The sequence below is a fragment of the Apis cerana genome, linkage group LG5, assembly GCF_029169275.1.
Source record: "Apis cerana isolate GH-2021 linkage group LG5, AcerK_1.0, whole genome shotgun sequence".
NCBI classification, from domain to species: Eukaryota; Metazoa; Arthropoda; class Insecta; order Hymenoptera; family Apidae; genus Apis; species Apis cerana.
The window spans coordinates 13,106,364-13,126,816 of record NC_083856.1 but is presented as its reverse complement, the minus strand read 5'-3'; the positions used below and the strand labels follow the sequence as shown (position 1 = coordinate 13,126,816).

General features: G+C 53.3%; 1 protein-coding gene across 1 annotated transcript; it reads right to left on the bottom strand.

Moving 5' to 3' along the window:
* Positions 1–949: 949 nt before the first annotated feature.
* LOC107999178 (T-box transcription factor TBX20-like) lies at positions 950–20,284 on the bottom strand. The gene is made up of 6 exons (XM_062075471.1): positions 19,310–20,284; positions 14,807–15,221; positions 10,269–10,542; positions 6,639–6,806; positions 6,458–6,534; positions 950–1,904 (listed from the first exon to the last, which is right to left on the bottom strand). Exons 1-6 carry the CDS (start codon positions 19,491–19,493, stop codon positions 1,406–1,408), a joined length of 1,617 nt encoding a protein of 538 aa, XP_061931455.1. The 5' UTR covers positions 19,494–20,284; the 3' UTR covers positions 950–1,405.
* Between the last annotated feature and the right edge of the window lie 169 nt (positions 20,285–20,453).

The window sequence follows — 20,453 nt, the reverse complement described above, 5'->3', positions numbered from 1 at the left end:
GTGGGGATGAGCAACCGATGTATGGTCGGGTACACGCGGGAAACGTCTGGAGCGCAGGGTTTCGACTCGGTCGGGGAAGGGACGAGGAACGGGATAAACGGCCACGTAGACGAGTGCAGCCGGTGAACGTAGCTAGAGGCTTCTCTTCTTCTTTCTTTTCCTTCGCCACCCCATCTCTCTCTCTCTCTCTCTCTCGGTCGGTCGGTCGGTCGGTCGGTCGGTTTGCGGCGAGCCGCAGATCATTCGTATCAACATAATTACAAGCTCGAGGGAGCCGCCTCTTCGTTTCTCTCACCTCGCTCCACCCATCGGGACGCGAGCAACGGATCGCTTTCGCGCCCCGGTCAAATCTCTCTCTCTCTCTCTCTCTCTCTTCACCTTCTTATCTTCTTATCCGGTCGGAAAGGAACAGAGAGAGATAGAGGGAGCGGTGGGTGGCGGCGGGTGTCCTCGTGGAACGAAACACGGATCGATCGCGGCGGACACGTTCCTTTATCGGTGGGGGACGGTGGATAGAGGTGATTAGCGGGGGTTTTTCGATCCTCGGCTCTCGAGGCGAATTAAGCGTTCGGACCGAGGGGGATAACCCGCTTCTGGGTTCGGTCGAGGGGGTCGTAATCGTTGGTTCGTGAGTCGCGCGAGGTGTTGGTCATGGAACGAATCGGGCTTAAAGTGGTTGCGTCTAAAAATAATTGCTCGTTGACAGGCCGTGAAATGAATTTATTTAATTTCAGAAAGGTATAACGGAATTACACGGCAGTTGAAGGTGCGATGAAGCCTGGCCGAGCCGTGACGAGCCACTCGACGAGGATGAGGAGCGGCCGGGGGAGGGGAGGGGGGGGAGCGGGAAGAACGGGGCGTCACCGCGCTTTGGAAAACTAAGCGCGCGCGCGCGCTCAGTTTCCATTCTCGATCTTTCAAAGGGGGTAAGGAATCAGACGAGGAGACGTGTTAATGAAAATTCCGTTTATTTATATCCGTGCTACATGGTGATGAACGATACGGCCGTTAAAGCTACTCGCTACCATAAAAGATTTTATGTACAAAGACCACTGTGCGCGTCTCTTCAGAGTAGAAGGAATATACGCACGCGTATATAATACTATCGTGGTATCGTGTATATTACAGCTACGATCGATCTCTTCTCTTCCTTCCTTCCTTCCTTCCTTCCTTCCACTTTTATTACATTCGCTCACACGATTTCTTTTATTTACAATTTTCTCTTCCTCTCGAGAGGAGACCGATGCCTTTCTCCCTCCCTCCCCGGCCAAGATGACACACGAGGGAGATCCGTACGACGATTACATTCGCTCGCGAAGGAAGAGGAGGAGAGGAAAGGAGAGGCTAATTCGTCGGCGCGAGGGATGGTCGGGTGGTTTCTCTTTGGTTCAATCTCCCTCGATCGCTAATTAGGGGTGGAGGGACGGGGCCTGAGGGGTGGGGGGGTGCTCGCCGGCGGAGGATACGGCGCGTACCTGAGGGAGGCGGTGGGGGGCGAGGATCGCCGGGAGATGATGGCGACGGGCGGCTGCCAGGGCCACGGGAGGGCCGCGGGGTAGGGGAAGGGTGCCGCGGCCGGCGAGGCGGGGTACGGGGACGGGGAGGACCCCGTCGCGGGCCTCGTCCCGTAGAGGAGAGCCGTCGAGGGTGTCATCCACGGAGCCAACGCGTGCCCACCCGTCTCGTGCTGCGCTTGCTGCTGCTGCTGCTGCTGCTGCTGCTGCTGTTGGGATTGTTGCTGCTGCTGCTGCTGCTGTTGGGCGCCGAGGGCGGCGGCGGCGGCCGCCGCGGCCGCCGCCGCCGCTGCGGCCGCCGCCGGGGACGACATCGCGAGGTGCTCGTACAACCTGACCGGCGCCACCCCGCACCTCACCAATTGCTGCTCCATCAATTCCATCGGATCCCTGGAAGCAGAAGGAAGCAATGCGAGCGAGTCGAGTTAAGTCGAACCCTCGTCGGAGGGGAGAGGGAAGAGGAGGAGAGGAGAGATGAGGGGCGTTAATTAAGGGGATTAATTAAGGGGACGATTGTGACGGAAGAAAAGGAAGAAAAGGGATGGACGTAACGAGGGAACGAATTATCATTCGCTCGGTTGACATATTTCTCGGTTATAATTAACTCTCGATTATCCGGGACACGTTGCACCGTCATTTCCTACTTTCGCGTGATTATTACGCCGGGAGTGGTAAACCGTGCGATTATCTTACACGTCGAGATAACTATCCACTCGGTGATTAAGACTCGATTGTCCTCCTCGACGCGGCCATTATTCTCGAAATCGAACGAGCCCCTCTCTCTCTCTCATTCCTCCGTCCCACCCGCGTCGATCCGTCGGAGGCCACTTCGGTAGTGGGAAACCGAGGGGAAAAGAAAACCTGACACCGGCGGATGATTCGAGCTCGGACCGCGATACCTCCTATCCGTCATCCTCGCTTCCCCGAAAACCCACCCGGCCCCCCAGATTCCTCTCCTTCGCGCTTGGCAACCGTAATTCGGCAGGAGGGCAGCCCGCCGTTGTATAACACGCGAGACGAAAACCGCGAAACGAGACGAGTCCTCCACGCTGCTACCAGAGGCTCGCAGTTCCTTCGAGAAGCGATTGCTGCGCTGCGAGCGGAGGAGAGGAGCGACGATTGTTCGAGAAAGGTGGAGAAAAGGAAGGAGGGAGTCCTGTCGAAAAAAGGATTAGGAGGGAGCTAATCGCTCGAACGTGGCGGACCACACACCGCCGTTCCTCTCTCTCTCCCTTTGAAATATCGATGCATACGCGGCCGCGGTTCGAGGTGACGCTGCACCTGTGTGTATACGCGAAGCGGAAATGACGCGGCGCGTTATCTCCACGCGCGTTAACCCTGGCGTTGGCCGAGTCACGCCGCGCCTCCCGGCCTTGAATTATATCCTTAACGTTTTCATAAAGCTTCCTTATGTACAGACAATAAAAGGCCTAATTGCAGTGGCTCGGGAGGCCCCTCTCTAATCGCCCGATAAATATCCCGCGTTTTCCCCGCGCAAACGTTCCAATTAGAGGCTTCGTGTCCTATCCCCCCCTCCATTCTCTCCATCGAAGCGTCCACGACTACGCCCTTCGAGCGATGTAGACTGTAAACTGAATAAAATGAGAGGGAGAGAGAGGGCAGGTTTTCCTTTCTCATTTCTCAATCTTCTTCCCGAGAAAGGAAAAGCGAGGGGGGCGAAAACGAAAAGTTTCGGTCCCGTTTCGATTCGTGAAACGAATATTAGCGAGCCGGGGGAGCCTGTTATTCTCCGCCTACCCCGAGGCTGACACAGGGCATTAGGTAAGTGGTAGATAATAATAGGTTACACCCCACAGTGATGGTCGAAGGTAGTCGGTCGATCGAGCGACGCGGCTATCGCGCGCGCATAAAAACGAAAAATCTTCCCGTTTCCCTCCCGCGCCCTCTCGCGTCTCGCTCTGGACGCACGCATAGGTTGGAAATTCGAATTGCAGCGGCGAGGTGGAAAGCGAGGTGGAAAACGGGAGAGGAAGAAGAGTGGAAGGAGAGGGGAGAAGGTACGTTGGCGAAATACCGGGTGTAAGGAGGGGGGGAGCTTGGAGGGGAAATAGGGAGAGAAGGAGCGAGTGTAACAGTGAAGAAATTAATAGCCATAAAATATGAATAGAAATTAGCAGGTTCGGGGTGGCGTGACGCGTTTGCTCGCTCATTTCCTTTCGGCGCGTTGAAAAACAACAAAACAACGCAAAATACGGTCGAGCCTGTAATTTACCCGGCTGCCGCCGAGCGGTCCGACGCGCGATCGAGCCGGTTCTCCGTGTGAGTCACACGGCTCACGATCCAGAAGGGTCGTCGAGCGCGCGATCCTCTATGCGCACGTAACGTACGCATACAACGCCGTGCTTTTCCATCGTCCCCCCCTCCCCTCGAATCCTGTGCACGATACATCGTTTCTCGTATCGTCCAATATATATATATATATATATATGTATTGGAAACGGGAGATTTTTTCCTTTCCTTTCCTTTATTTTAATATCCGGAGAACGTTTCACGGGTTAAGCATCTGTGCCGGTTCGGTAATGGGCCGTGGAGGTAAGGAAAGGAGGACTTTCGAGCATCGGAGTTCAAAGTTGTCGAGAGTCGTTGAGCGAGGGTTGTTGGTGCCGATGGACGCGAGAAACCAAAGGAACCGAGCAGAAACCTCTTCTCCTTCGAGATCTCCCTCTCGCTTCGAGGGAGGGAGAGAGAGGGAAAAGGAGAGCGGAGAGTTTGCCAGAGGAAAAAGAGGAGGAAGAAGAAGGCCGGAGCGGCAGCGGTAATGACAGGCCGTCCGCTCTCGAAGCTAATATAGATGAATGCCCTGCCCTCCTTGCCCTCCGGAACCGAGCGCTCCGACCAACTTTGGAATCGCTCCTCTTCCTCTCTTTTTTCTCTCCTTTTTTCGCCTTATCGCGACGTACGCGTCTCCCTTCCATCGAAAAAACAGAAAACTCGAAAACTCTCGTCAAATTCGACGCCCGATACGACCGACTTTCCAACTTGACTCTTAAATTTTATATATATATATATCCGTATACATCGTAATATCTTTATTTCGTCGAGAAGGATATTTCGTTATGTGCGAGCAAGGTGGCGGCGGCGTCGAGAGGGGAAGAGGAATTGGAAGAGGGGGGACGAGCGAAAGATAGAGGACGAGCGAGGGTGAGCGAGAGAGGGGGCGAAAGGGCCGAAGGGGCATCTATCTATCAGCGGCGGCGTGAAGTGGGCGGGAGCATGCGCCGTATTGCCCCGTACGGCCGCTCTCTCATTAACTCTGGACGCCGCCAGAGCCGCATCCGTGCAGCCGAACACGACTGCCGTAACCGCCGTATCCACCGATCCTTCTTCTCCTCCTTTTTCTTCTCCTCTTCCCCCACCACGGCCCTCTTTCCTTTTCCTTCCCCGCGAGCGTGCAGCGTAACTGGACCGCGAGACCCGATCGAATGACGGGGCGAAATTTTTCGCGATCTCCGCTAGCTTGGCCAGGTGCTGATTTGAGGAGGGAAGGGATTTTCGAACCGCCGTGTCATTAAAGCGTGCTCGATCTTCCCCCACTCTCGAGTTCGACGAAAACTTTTGCCCGTCGCGGGACAATCAAATCTTCTTCTTCTTCACGGTTTTGCGAAAAGTTTCGAGAAACGCGGGTCGAAACACGCCCTTCCATTCTCGGAAGCGCGTCCAACGCATTAGCGGAGAGAAGGACTTTTCGGTCGAGAGTTGTTCTTCTTCGGACACGCCTCCGATTCGCGCGTGATTACGTGCTCGTCGGAGAAAGAAACTCCGTGTATCCATTATATATATATATATCTTTTCTTTCACTTTCTTTCCTTTTCTACATACTTTTTTCTCCTTTCTTCACGCAAACTGATTTCATAGAATTACGAAATAACGAATTTTCCGATCCGGGATCCGGCCACGGTCTCCTCGAGATCTCTGAATTATCATCTATTATCTACTATCTCGTAACGGGGTTAAAGGAAAAAAAAAAAAAAGAATTATTTAATCGAGCGCGTTCGACACGCGAAGGTAGAAGAAGAGGAAGAAGAAGAAGAAGGCGAGCAGGTGTTGTTGGCAGACGGCACGCTGCGACTTTATCGATTCCACCTAAGTGGTAGTAAGTGAGTAAGTAAGCAAGCGAGTTACGCTTACGCGCGAAACTTGGAGCGAAACGAGGCGAATAATCGAAACGAAGGACGGATCGATGATTCGTGAGCGAATTCGAAAGCGTGCGCGATGAATAGGGGAGGGAGGAGGGGGCGAGGGGATTGCGATTAATCGAGATGATGGTTCGTTCACCAACGAACGTAACGTCCGATAACGCGGAGACGGCGTTACCATCTGCCAAGATTAATGGTAAACGCGAGTTATCGCAACTCTTTTTACTTTGTCGCTTCGTATATAGACGGCGATAATCCTTTGACACGATGGAAAAAAAAAATAAATAAATAAATAAAGGAAAAAAGAAAAAATTCCTTTCTGTCACGCGTGTATATCCGCGTAAACGCTCGGAGTGGAGAGAGCGAGGTGGCAGGTGCGTCGTCATTCGCGTAGATAGATGATCGCGGATAACTCGGAATCGAGCGTCCACGCGTGCAATGCTTGTTCACGAGATCAAACGCGCCTCTCTCTCCTTCTCCTTCTCTTCCACTCTCTCCCTCCTCTTCCACGTTTAGCGTCGTACGTATAAATTTCCACTTTTAAGGAGAGAGAAAGAGAGAGAGAGATCTAAGAGATCGGTCGATAATTCGGCCGGCACGATGATTAAGGTGGCGACGTTATAATGGCGCGTAATGATCGCTTCGCTCGCCACCTCGGTGCACGAAATACGCGGCGAAACCAATCGATCCACCGGCGTTGGATCGCCCGTATGGGGTTACGTAAGTAGTACCTAGTAGCGAGTTTCTTCTCTATCGCGTAATATACGGGATATATAAAGTACCTACCGATCGAAATCCGTCAGCCTGGACGAGTCTCGAAAACCTTTGGCGAACGGGTTACTGTCGATCTTCAACTTGGTTATCTGGAACGGTACGATCGGTAAATCGCGCTTGATCCACTTTATTTTTCTCTCGGTCTCGTTCTCGCCCGACTCGAGGGCGCATGCGCGCGTGCGCGTGCACTCACCAATTGATTCTGGTAGGCAGTCACAGCGGTGAAAATCGCCTCGGGGAACACGAACGTCTTGTGCTCCTCCTTCTGAAGCTCGGTTATGCGAAGATTGTTGTCGTCCGTTTGTCGACACCGTACTAAATGTATCCTCGGTTGATATCTGTGCATCGAGTTGAGAACGATCTGAAACAAGAAAAAGAAACATTCCATCCTTTTCACGATCGATAAAGAGACACGCGTGGAATACACAACGGGTCGAAATATAATAATTTTCGCAACAGGTCAGGCCCGTCCCGTCTCGGTCCCGTTTCGTTTCGCGTTTAGAGAAGTTTAACGTGGTATGAGCCTAGGCCTAGGACGGAATAGAGACGGGTATCGATTTCCCGTCTCGAACCAAACAAGTTTCTCGCGTAACGCTCTAGATGTATATCGCGCAACTCTCGTTCGAATTTTCCACTTACGTGGACGCGTAATACGCGATCGGCCTTTCGATCGATAAACTCTCACGTATTTTGCTTCTTCCGAGCGGGGCGCGTCGTTAACATCGCGATTCTTATTAGCGAGGAGAGCCAGTGGAAAATATATCGCGTATTTATCTACGGCTGGTATCGCGCGCTCGGAGAAAGGAAGAAATTCCTCCTCCATCGACGAATCAAGCAAACGCGGTCCACGTTTCTTCGGACGACTCTATTATCCTGAATCGCGTGCGATTTATAATAGCTTTTTTTCTTTTCTTCGCGATATATACGGATAAACCGTCAGTCGAGGACGGGGAGCTCGATCGCTTTCAACGGTTCCCTCTCTCTTTCACCGTTGTATATCGTGTTCGCGAGAAAAATGGAAACTCGATATACAAATTTCTCACGATTCACGCGTGCAAGGACGAATAGAAGGGGGGAGGGAAACGTCTCGATATCGCGGTTCGGTTCCGTCCTTCGAGGAGGTTTGCTCGATTGTTCTCGAGCGGAGGGGGAGGGGAAAGGAAAAAATGAAAAGGTCTCGAATTTAATTCGAGTCCGGATAACGAGTCCGGATGCGAGCCGTAGGTTTCCAAGCGGGGCAACTTTATGCCTGTATACGATTATAGGTGTCTGGGATCCCGGGGTGCCCCTATCCGTTTTCTCCGCGCCGTTGGATAGTGGGACACCCCACTGCAACCTGTCAGAACTCCAATTTGCTCAACTCCGCTCCCTCGAGTCCGGACTTCGCCACGGATCCTCCTTTAAAAACCATAATATCCGTTTCCGTGATTATTTCCACCGATCCGTTGCCGCTTTATCATCCGTCGCTAATTTCCCCCCCTTCTTTTCCTCCCATTCCATCCCACCTCTCCTACTACCGCTACGGGGTTCAGAAACTCGAAACCCCCCTCGACTTTCGATCGAAAAATCGTTCCTTCTCACAGCTCTCACGGATCGATCTCGTTTTGATTTTTCGAAGGGTGCGTGTATATTTCTGAGGAATGTCTGAGAAGGAAAAAGCGTGAAAAGCGGACGGGAGGAGGGGACGAAGAATTCGATCGAGTCGAGGAGAAGATCCTTGGAGAGAAGAAAAGGAAAAGGGGAGGCGAGAGAGAGAGAGGGAAAAAAAGCGAAACGGAGAGACGGTGGACGAGCGTAAAAACTCGATCTCTCGTTGTGTGTCGCGGTCGTCCCAAAAAGCGTCGTCGTTCCAACGTTTGGAACTGTCGGTGTACCGTTTCGTTGGTAATTTAGAAGGAAAGGAGAGAAACGTACGTGTTTGGGGAAGAGTCGGGGAGGGGGGAGGCGCGGGTCCCGCAGGTATCGGTTGGACGCGGGAGCTGCGGTGGTCGCAGGTGGATGCTTGCTTTTGGACCACCGTGTAGTAGCCAACACGCAGGCGGGGGTCTTATAATATCGCGTCATACGAAACGATGAAATAGTGGCCGTAGCGAAGGAATGTTCCCTACCACTTGAGTCGTCGAGTTGAGTTGACTGGCGTTGCGTGGCTCTCCCAGCTCTCCCGCTCGCCACGACTGCTTTTAACCGGTGTGTCTGTTCCTCGACACTCGCCAGCCTAGCCTTTTTTCCTCCTCTCTTTCCTTCTCCTTCTCTCGCTCTCTCTCTTTCCTTCCTTCCTTCCTTTGCCCCGCGCTTCCATCCTTCCTTCGCACTTCCTCTCTCTCTACCGTGTTTTACGCGCCATATACCTTTCTCGGTATACGTATATACGTGTGTATATATATATATATATATGTATATACGTACACACCGAGTCTCTCGATGCTTAAAAACGCATCTCGAGAGAGTTGGTAAGCAAACGAGTAAGCGAGTAAGTAGAGTAGCAGTTCGAAGGAGGGAACTACGAAGCGTAATAGCTTCCGAATAATTCGAATGCGAAAGATGGGCGGTGAAAAGTTGTCGGTGGAGGAAGAGGAGAGAAAAAGAAGAGAGAAAGGAAAAAAGCCGCGGATACCGCGATATCGCGGGATAAAGATCGAAACGGGACGGGAAGATCTCGAAGGAAAACGTTGGAGGGGAGAGAGAGAGAGAGAGGGAGAGAGGGAGAGAGAGAAGGTGGTGGTGAACGGACCAAGCGTGGGCTACTCGTGATCATCATGACAAAAGCTTCGGGCAAACATCCATTCAATTTATTAGCTTATAGGCATGCCGTTCGTGCCTACTATACGCACCACCTACGACAGACACCACCACCAACTGCCTATAATGCTCGTAACATTACGACCAGTCCGCGAGTGGATCCTCGTTTGCTTCTCGCCTCCTATCCCGAGGAATCTACCGCGTTTTTTTCCCTTTTTTCTTTCTTTCTCTCCTTCTTTCTTCTCCTCCTCCCCCTTCCCCTCCCCCCTCCCGCGACTACTACTCCCTTTTCACCGCACGGCCTATACTTTTTGCGCGCGACGCTAACGATACCGGTATTTACGGCGATGCGACGATTATTTCCCACTCGGAAAGAAAGAAAGAAAGATTTTCTCGAAGGAAAGAAAGATTTCCTTCCTCGCTTCCTTTCCTCGTTTCCTCTCGAGGAATATTATTGTCACAGTTTTACAGGCTGGCGAACGATCGACGTCGGGAACGGTTGAGACGTCGATGATAACGCCACGCCCACGACGCGATTCCCGATTTTACGAGGCCATTTTCGGATCGCGCGCGCGCGCGTCCGAAATCTCGCCAACGTCAAATCGTATTCGGTGTTCGTGCGAGAAACGACATCAACGGCGCATCTCTCTCTCTCTCGTCTCCGCCGACGTGTGAATTTACCGATAAATAAGAGAAACGGGATATATCTCCGAGTCGAGTGGATGGAACCCGTCGTTGGGTGGACGGCGCGATATCGGCGCGGCGGCGAACACGGATTTGCCTCCCCACGGATCTCTCCCTCTCCCTCCCTCCGACCCCCCTTCCCCAATGTGGGGGGGCTCTCGAGCGAGAGAGAGAGAGAGAGAGAGAGGGCGAGCAGCGAGGCCGTCCGTTCGAATTTCACAGTCGTAAAAACGCGTTGGTCGGCGTTGGCTCGACGTGCGAGCGAGCGAGCGAGCGAGAGAGCGAGAGAGAGAAACAGAGAGGCGGATTGTTCTCCCGTGGTCTGGAGGTGATCGATATTCGACGCCGGCACGCCGCAACACAGGGTTTACGACCGATCGAGCCGCGAAAATTTTCTTACCTGGCCGTGCTTGTCCATGTCGTTGTTGGTCAATTTCACCTTCTCGAACGAGACCACCTGCTTTCGTAGCTGGTCCCCCGTGAACGGGGAGTCGGGGTGGACGTAGAGGCGGGGGGGTGCCGGTGGATCCGCTTTCCCGGCGACCAGCCAACAGCTTCGGTGATACGCGTAACGGTATCGTTTGTTGTCCACCGGGACTATGTCCATCAACACCGCGTACCTCCCCTCCGATTTCAATCCGTTGAACGACACCCGGCAAGTGGGGAACATTCGCCTGGAAAAAAGAAGAGGGAGGGAGAAAAAAGAAAAACGATGCGACATTTTCCCTCGGTGGCTCTCCCCGGCTCTCCCCGGCTCTCCCCGGCTCTCCCCGGCTCTCCCCGGCTCTCCCCGGCTCTCCCCGGCTCTCCCCGGCGAGGGAGCGCGATCGAATCGGCGAAACGGCAAGTAAGTTGGCCGCGAGCCGATCGATCGCGAATTTGCTCGCGAATCGAATCGGCGAGAAAAAAGTAAAAGGGGGAAATTCCACGTTTGCTCTCGTAACCTAACTCTCGTAGCGGCAAGCGTAGCAGTGGTGGTAGAAATGGGAAATCGCGGGTAAACGCGAGGAAAATGCGAGGACGGGCGCAAACGTGGAGAAACCGCCGCGTGGAGAACGAGAATCGTCGCCGAAGGAGAAGAGAAGGAGAGGAGGAGGAGGAGGAGTGACTCGCGATCCGCGAAAAAAGCGAAGCGTGAAAAAAAGGGTGAGTGAACGAGGAACGAACGCGTTCGAGCGCGAGACGAGCCCTTCCTAACCAGATTTTTCTCCCGATTTCGCTCTCTCTCGGTTCGCACCAAAGGATCCACCCAGCCACCCACCCAACCACCGACCGTCCACCGACCCACCACCCACCCACTCACCCACCCGGCCCGTCTTTTCCCCTTCGAGCCAGCCACCATCTCGCCGCGTTTCGTCGGGCAACGGACAAGGCAACGGAGAAGAGAGGAAGGTGCGAGGAAGCGGCGCACCACCACCTTCGGACAGATGTGCGCGCTCGTGAACGCGGACGGACGGCGGCCTAGGAGCTACGTGTCCTACGAGCCTTTCGCGACCACCGCCCTTCACTGAGGACGTTCGAGGACCGCCCCACGCCCCTTCCCCCCTCACCGTCGTCGTTTTCTTCCCCTTTCCTCGACGATCGAGGAGATGGGCTCCCCGGCGCGATTCGCCCCCGACCGGCTCCTCGAGTGCCCCGGCCCGTGCAATCCCAAGAACAAGGTGTGCCGGCGCACGTGCGTCCAAAACATGATCACCATCCTGGAGGACCTGCCCCCCTGCATCCGATCGAGGCTGCGCCAAGAGGATCTGTTGTCCATGTTCGCCAAGGATCAAGATTTCGATCAAACGTGCGCGGGGAATCCGGGGAATCCGTCCTCCCAGATGGGGACCTGCGAGGGGAAGCCCTGCGTCATGGCCAAGCGGTCCGTGTCGGAGAGGTCGTCCGCGTCGACCGACGTCGACGAGCGGTCGGTGGAGATGGCGAGCAGGGCGGAGGACGAGGGGACGCAGACGATCGAGGAGAAGAGGGTGCAGACCGAGCAGACCATCCGGCAGATCACCTCGCAGTTCTGCGCGATCGCGTCCGAGACGAAAACGTTCAGCCAGCAGACCAAGGACGCGGCGATCCTCGTCCAAACGACGGGCACGCGTGGCTTCCAAGCGTTCCAAACGGCGACCGAGGCGACGGCGGGTATAGAGCTGGGGATAAGAGGTGGGCTATTGGAAGGAATAACGGAAGGAATGGAAGAAGGAGGAGAAGGAGGAGGAGGAGGGATAATGGAAGGAATAACAGGAAGAGGAGGAGCGTTAATGGGAGGAATAACGGGAGGAAGAGGAGCAACAGGAGGAGGAGAAGAGGCAAGAGGAGGAGGAGGAGGAAGAGCCTCGTGCTCGTGTTCTTTCGCGAGGGCTATCATTTATTCCGGTTTGCTCGTTACGCTCGCGATCTTTGCCAAGCAGAGACCGATGTGCGAGATCATTCTCTCCATGCAAATTTGCGGACTTATCGCTATTTTGAGCTGGAAATTATTCGGCACCGTGATGCCGTGAACAGGGGCAGGGAGGGGAAGAAGAAATGAGAACAGAAACGCGCGACAAACGTCGCCTTCGCTTGTTCCATCCGGACGAGAGGGGGGAGAGGAGTCTCCTCTTCGTTCCGACGAGACCGCAAACGGCTCTCCACCGCAAACATCGATTCGACCACCACCACCACCACTGATCGACCTCTCCGCCATACACGCGCATTAATATATATATATATGTATATATACATGTATATATATATATACATATTATTCGTTTCTTGGGTCGAAAATCCGAGATCTCGTTAAAAAGAGTTGTTTTCGACCGATTCGCGTTTCGAGGAGGTGTGTGCGTGTGTATATATACATTATATATATATATAGAGAGAGAGAGAGAGATAGAGAGAAAAAGTAAGCGAGGAAAATACGCCATCGTGCCGTCGTTCGAATCGCGAATGAAGAATGAAACGTCGTGGAGGGGGGGAGGAGGTCGTTTCGACCCTCCACTTGGTTCACCTCTGCAATGGGAATACGACGCATCAGGAAACGACTATTAAATATCCCGATAGCAAGTCAATTGGGTGTTTCTCCCCTTCGTCCCTTCCCCTCGATCTATTTTCTCAACCACCCAGCCGCCTGCTTAAATTACGATCGCCGTCTAATTCGTCCATCCACGCGTGGATCGAATCCACGTGAGAAAAGAAAAAAGAATTCCATTCCTCTCTCTCTCTCTCTCTCTCTCCCTCCACCCCGATCCGCACCGCGCGTATTTCCCTGTCAAATTAGGCAGAAACAAACAAGCCCTCTCTCTCTCCACGGGCCGTGGCTAACGAGGCCATAATCGCAGGAACACCTCGACCCCAAACCACCCCAACAACCTCGAAACGCGCGCGTATACGTGCGCGTTAGACACGCATACTACGTACGCGTCCGACTGGTCTGTCGTGGTTCGTGTTCAGGGGTGAGGGAGGGAGAGAAAGAGAGAAAGACAGAGAGAGAGAGAGAAGCCATCAGCCCCGAGGACAGAACCACCGATGGAAGGGCTGCTGCTGCTGCTGCTGCTGCTGCTGTTGCTGCTGCTGGTGCTGGTGCTGCTACTACAAATGGATTACGGAAGCGGTGGATATTATAGCGATCCGAAAGGCCGTTCGAGTTACTTAAACGTTTGCCGAGCTAACGACTTTCCAACACCCGCCAGGTGTTGTCTCCGTTATAATTATGTCGCGTCGCGCTCCTCCCCTCCTTTCCAGTGTTTATATATATATATTTATATATATATATATATATATATATATATACACATATATAACTCGATCGAGTATTTCGACAATTAAGCGCCGCGGTTTTACTGCCGTTTTTTGTTCGCCAACGAGGAGGAGACTCGTTTTTTGCTGCGTCTCTTCTCTTTTCCGTTTCGTTCGTTCGTTCGTTCGTACGTTGTCGTCGTCGTCGTCGTTCTCGTCGTAGTGTTTCGCGATCCGTGCACGTTCACCCTACCCACCTACCTACCTACCGGTCAGAGCCACGCGTGAGCGTATATAACGTAGGTTGCTGCCACCTTGATGAAGGGTTCGCGTGACGAGTACCCTCTCTATCCGCCTGTATCCTGTCTCGCTCTCCTGCTCGACCCGCTCGTCCACACCTCCTATTCCGCAGTCCACCGCTTACCTACTTAAACTTTGAAAAATATACGCTCCTGCGTGAATCCTTCCTTTCTTTCTTTCCTTTCCTTCCTTCGAATTATCGTCGTTCGAACGGTTATCGAACCAAACCACCAGAAGACAGAGAGAGAGAAGCTAGAGAGCCGGGTGCCAACGTGGGAAAAAAAGGAGGCCTCGTCGGTCCTCCGAGGAAGAGTATATATACACATGTACATACACGCGCGCGTATATATGCGTATATACACGGCGTTGGCACCCCGTAGGGCCACAACAATTCCACCTGATTGGTCCGAATTCCGTATTGTCACTCGAGAAGGAGAAAGAGAGAAGGAGAGAGGCAGAGAGTGACGTTTTCGTTCGGCCGGGATCTCGTGCCAAGTTTCTCGCGCTAACGACGCTATTCTCGTGCATCGCTTCGCAACTTTCTTCCACCGTGGTGTATATCGATCGTGGCCCGAAAGAAAGAAAGTTGTCCCCTCCCCGATTCCTCTCGTTTCCCGAATATCTCTCCGTCCGGGTCGACGTAGACTCGACCCGTTAACCACGCGCGTCGTTACCCAACGTGAGGAGGCGCATCATCACGCGACGCGTCACCTCTCTCTCTCTCTCTCTCTCTACGTAATTTCGTGGTCACGCGTCCTTAGAGCGCGCCAGCTGCTTTATTAGCATATCGCCTTGGCACGAAAGAAAACGGCGAAGGTGAACGCGAAGGGAAACGGTCCAGTCGGACATCCGTCGGACGCTCGATTCTTCCCCGTTTCTCTTATCCCCGGGAGGACGGGGAAATAGAGAGAAGGGGGAGGAGGTGTTTACCTGCCGGTCTTGGTGATGATCATCTCGGTGCCGAGATCGTTGAACTTGTCCCACAACTCCTTGGTCTCGAGGTGGCACTCCACGTCCCGAAGCTCGTCCGAGTTGCAACTGGTCCTCAGCCGATGCGCCCTCCTCTCGTCCGAGTTGCCGTGAGCGCCGCCGTCCTGTTGGCACTTGGCCGCCGCCGCCGCGCTGGCCGCGGCCGAAACCGCGTCGTGGATCGGCCCCTCGTCCACGCTGCTGCACTCCTCCACGTCCACGTCCACCTCCTCGTCCTCCTCCTGGGTCGATTTCTCCGTCCCCTCGCTCTCCCCCTCGCAGTTGTCCACCTCGTCGTCGCCGAGTAACGCCTCGTCCGTCACCACGGTCGCCGTCGCGACGATGTTCACCGGCGAGCTCCTCGTCGATGTCCCTCCTGAAAATATCCATCCATTTCTTTCTTCGCCGTCGGCCTCGTCTTCGTCCCCGAAACGAAATTTTTCCACCCTTCTTCCGTTTTACCCACCACCATTTCGAACGAGGAAAATAAATATACCGCTTGAATTGCGCGGAGAAACGCGCGCACGAAAAGGGGATCGAACAACCGTGTCGATTCGAAGCGAGATGAAGCGAGACGATAGGGGAGAGGCGAGTGGAGGGGGAGGGGAGGGGGTAATTAATCGAAGCGAGCGAGCATCTGCCGCGAAGGTGGCGCCTAATTAAACCGTCAGATTTCAAGAAAGCCGATCCACCGCGGCTGCAGTGTACACAATGTTAATTGCACCCGTCACGATACCGATCTGTTAATTTGTACTATTCCCCGCGAACAATGCGTCTTCCGGCCGCGTATCTCGAATTGGATCCGCGAGTGATACCCGTGCGCACACGTGTCGCCAACGAGGAACAGAGGGAGAAGAAAAAAAGGGAGAGAGGGAAAGGAAGGAAAAGAGAAGGAAAGAAAAAAAATTACCGGTCGAGAAAGTTATCGCGTTTCGCGCCTCCTCTTCCTCTCTCTCTCTCTCTCTCTTCAAACGCCGTGATACCTCCGATTCTCTTCCACGTTCGTCGAGAGAAGAACGCGGTTCGATTGAATCGCGTCACGATTCGCGTAACGGAACTTTCGAGCTTGGAGATTTTAGCCGGATATGTTCTTTGCCTTTCTTGGTCGGTCGGTCGGTCGGTCGATTGGTTGGAAAATAGAGAAAAATATTGCTCGAGAGAGAGAGAGAGAGAGGGAGACCCTTTAACCCTCGATTATCGTTTTAAAGGTATTTTCGGGTATCGTTTCCGATTCACGCGTTCAAAGTCGTAGGAACGAACGTTTCCCCGGCCGAGCGCGTGCCCAAACCGGTTTTTCGTCAAATTTTCGACGACGTATTTGACAGATATAGCGTTCGGCCAATTACTTTCTCTCCTCGTCCTCCCTTCATCTCCTCTCTTTTTTCGAGGAACGAGACAGAGAGGAAGAAATCGAGATCGAGAAATCGGCCGGATCGAGAAATCGAAGCGGAAAGGAAGGAATTTCGGGGAAAGCGGTAAACGGATGGACGAGAAAGAGGAAGAGCAAAAGAGGGGGGGAGGGAGCAAAGCGCGTTAAAAAGGAAGGTGAGCGCATCGCGTGCGTTTCTTACCGGTTGCGTGCATCATCGCATCTGCGTGCACGTACGCACTCACGCGGCCACTTGTCGCGCACGCATACACCCTGCTCCCTCTCTCTTTCTCTCTTTATCTCTGTCTCCCTTCGACGAGCAACAACAATTCGAAGCGGGGAGAAAGAAGAGGAATCGCATCTGCGCGAATTTCCTTGTCGAGCCGAGGTCTCGAAAACGTTGGGTTTTCGCGAAACGAGGCAAAGGTTTCACCTCGATCGTCGTAAAATTAACACCTCGAGCGGGCGCGTGTTGCGTGCTCCCAACACTTTCCACGACGTTCTCTCACGACACCGCACGTATTCGCGGTTTTCATCTCCGATCCCTCTGTCTCTCTCCCTCCCCCTCCCTCTCTTATTCGACGAAGAGAATATCGACGGTGAATCGTCCGAATAAAGGCGTCGCGTAACGATAATGGCCGGGTATCGAACGGATGCGATATTAACTAGCGGCTACGTTCCATAAAAACATGTTTGTATATGTATACGTGTGTGTGTACGTTAATTAACGTTGTATAACGCGTTGTACACGCGACGCGTTACGCCCTTGTTATACGCGCAACCTTGGAAGAAGAAGAAGAAGAAGAAGAAGAAGGAAAAGAAGAAGGTAGAAATGGTGGAAAGAGAGGAGAGGAGCGGAGCGCGGCGCTACCGGAAGCTTTCCGGACAACGGAAGGAGTTTAAAAACCGTGGGGGCCAAGAGCGTGAGCCGAGAGGTGGTCCCCCACGTTCCACGATCTTAAGGCAAGAAGAAATATGACCGAGCTACTGACGTCAGCTTCCTTTTGCCACGACCGACGCTCGACCACCCAGAATCCTGTCACCACCCGGCCGTTCGAAGGATGTCGTTCGAACGGGAAAGGATCGACGGAACGAGGCGAATAACGATCGCGTTACACGAGTTGACGCGCTTCCTTCTCGAGTGGGTAGGTAGGTAGGTAGGTAGGTTGGTAGGTAGGTAGGTTGGATAGGTAGGTTAGGTAGGTAGGTAGGTAGGTAGGTAAGCAGGCAGTATACCGCTAAACCGAGAAATACAAAAGAGAGAGATCAGCCGGACGAGATAACCGGAACGTCGAATCGAACACGAACTTGGATGGAGATTCGACCAGCATTACCGGGCATTAACGTTTATCGTCCGGCGAAATTTCATTATTAAGTCGTTCCGAGTCCTTTGGGCTAGACCTCGAAGCGACGCGCTACACGCTACGCCGGTTCACCACCACAATCGATTTCGCGTTCCCGTTTTTACACACCGCTCGCTTATTTTAACATCGGCCGCGGTTGTTAATGCTAATTTTTCTCTTTCTCTCTCTCTCTCTTGTCTGCACGTCCATTTATTCGGTGGCATCGCGCGTGTAATATCTCGCGAAACGATGATTACGGATGCACTAGAGGGCCTAGAGAAGGAGGGGGTGTCCTATGAGTCTAATCGCGCTTCGTATTTAATGTTTTTCCACCTCGCCCACTCTCTACGTGGCAAAACTTGTTCCTGGGAACGATTAAGAATCTCTAGATTGCCACGGGAGCTGTAATGGCGTCGTTAACGGTGCTAATGTGATTACCGGCTGAAAGCACCGGACGAGAGAGAGAGATCCCCGCCGCAAAAACAGGAGCAATTTACGTTTCCCTTAGTAGAAAAATCCTTCGTCCGCCCATCTTTTTTCTTTCTTTCCTCTCCCTTTCTCCGCCCTCCCCTCTTCTCCTTCTTCTCTACGAAATTAACGCCGCGATCCATCTCTCGGCCTCCTTCCCTTCCTCTCCTTCTTCGATCCCTCGCGATCTCCTTCTTTCAATTTTTCGAGAAAATTTCGAGGAAATTGGTCAACGTCACGGCTGGCCAACAACGGATGGCCCTCCACTCGTCCACGTTCTCGTCCCCCTCGTCGTTAATTCTCGTGCGAACAGGTAAAATTTATGCGCGCGCGCGCGCGCGCACTCAATCCGTTGGCAACAATTAACGTCGCCTCTTATTTTCTGCTCGGCACGGCTCCCATCTCGAACGGTTAATTATCATCGTCCGACCATCGTCGGCCAAATGTCTCTTTCCGATCCTAGCCGACTACTAGGCATCTATTTTCGTGCGCGTATAAGCTCGGATAGATCACGCGGAAAGATGATCGTAATTAAACGGGAGGGAAGCCAGTCAACGCCTCGACTAATGGATTTCGAAGCGACGCTTCGTTGAAAACGATGCGGCAACGAAGGAAAAAAAAAAAGAAGGAAAAAAATGTTTTATCATTATCAACGGGGGCAGGGCAGGGACGAGGTTTGTCGAGCGTTACACCGTACCGACGCGCGCGCGTTCCATAAGAATACGCTTAAATATTCCTATCGAACGATAATATCGCGCTTCCGTTCTCCGACTCTTTATATCCTACTCGCTTGCTATATCGTTTATCCCGATTTCCTCTCCCCCCTCCCCCTCTTCGTGTTTCGTATCCGCGTTCGTTCGCTTCTTTTTTTGGTATCCGCGACCGCGATCGATGCCGTCGGACAGTCGGTACAAACGCTTCGCTTCGATCACTTGTCTCTACGATCCGACTCATCCGACATCCGATTCATCCTTTCTTCGAAGAGGATATCCTTCGTCTATCCTGGTTCGAGAGGTTACGAAGAGGAGGGGAAAGTGAAAAAAAAAAAAGGTGAGCGCAAAGATGAAGACTTTTATCGAGGAGAGACGACGATTTCAATTCGTTTCCATTTCGCGTTGATCATCGAAGGAATGCTCGTTGTTTTTACGCTGCGTCATTTCCGATGTTTGTTTTGATGGTTGATGAACGAGGGGGAGGAAAGGGTGGAGGAAAGAGGGAGAAAAGGGAAGGAAGAGTTGTCGCGTAAAAAAAAAAAAGGGGGAGAAAAATGGTGGATCAACTCACGGTGATCGAGATTCGAATTGGCGACGAACGCTTTGCCGGTTGGACATTCGAAGCTGGTATTAGCGGTAGCGGCGGCGTTGCCAATGCCCTGCAGGTGGTAATGCCCGAAGGACGGACCCCTGGGCGCCATGATGGCCGCGATGCTGAAGTCCGTCGCTTTTCCCCTTTCCCCTTTCGTAGGCATCCCTTCTCACCACCGACGACACACTTTGATTCCCTCGATTTTTCCCTCGCTCTTTCCCTCCTTTTTTTCCTCTCTTTCCACACGGTTCTCTTCCTTCCGCTCCTTTTTTTTCTTTTTCTTCGCCTCCTCGCTTTACCTTAGCTCTCTCTCCTTCCTTCCTTCCTTTCTTCCTTCCTTTCTTTCTTCCCTCCCTCCTTCCCTCCCACCCACCCTCCCTCCCGCCTCCCTCCTCCCACCGTCCCTCTCTCCCTCTTTCCCACTCCCTCTTTCTTTCTCTCGTCTTCTTCCTCTCCTTATCCTCCGTTCTTCTCCACCAACGTGCCAGATCACTTCGTTTGTCGTTCGCCGTCTGTTCTTCGAATCACAATTCTCTCACTCGCGACTAGCAACCAGCAACTACTGGTAAGCAGGTGAATGAAATAGCGTGGAGAAGGTAGGTGACGAACGTGGCGATCAACGACCGGCCATCATATCGTGTCGTATCGTATCGTATCGTGCCGTGCCACCGTATTATTACGCGCCGTGTTATTCCATCCGACTCGGTGGAGAAACGAGATCGAGAAACGAGAACGAGAGCGGTACACGATCGCCGCGGCGAGAGTTAAAAAGCTTATTAGGGACGAGGATCGGCGACGAGGAGCGACGCGGAACGAAACGCGTCTGCGCTGCTCGACTTCCCGGACTCCACTGGGCCACCGCTCCTCCTCCCACGCGCACCGCTCGCCCCACCAACCGAGCCACGGCAACGCCGCTCGGCCCTGGCCGCTCCCCAAGCCTCGATAACGACAACCGAGCCCGGCCCTGTGCATTCGACAGAGAAGGAAAACGCCTCGATTCCACCCTATTGGGCGTTGCCTTTCCAGCCTTTCTCGTCCCCCGAGCGACCGAGGGCTCGAGCGTTGATCACGTGACGGCCTCGAGCCGAGGAAACGAAGGCGGCGCGCAACGTTCCAAGCCACG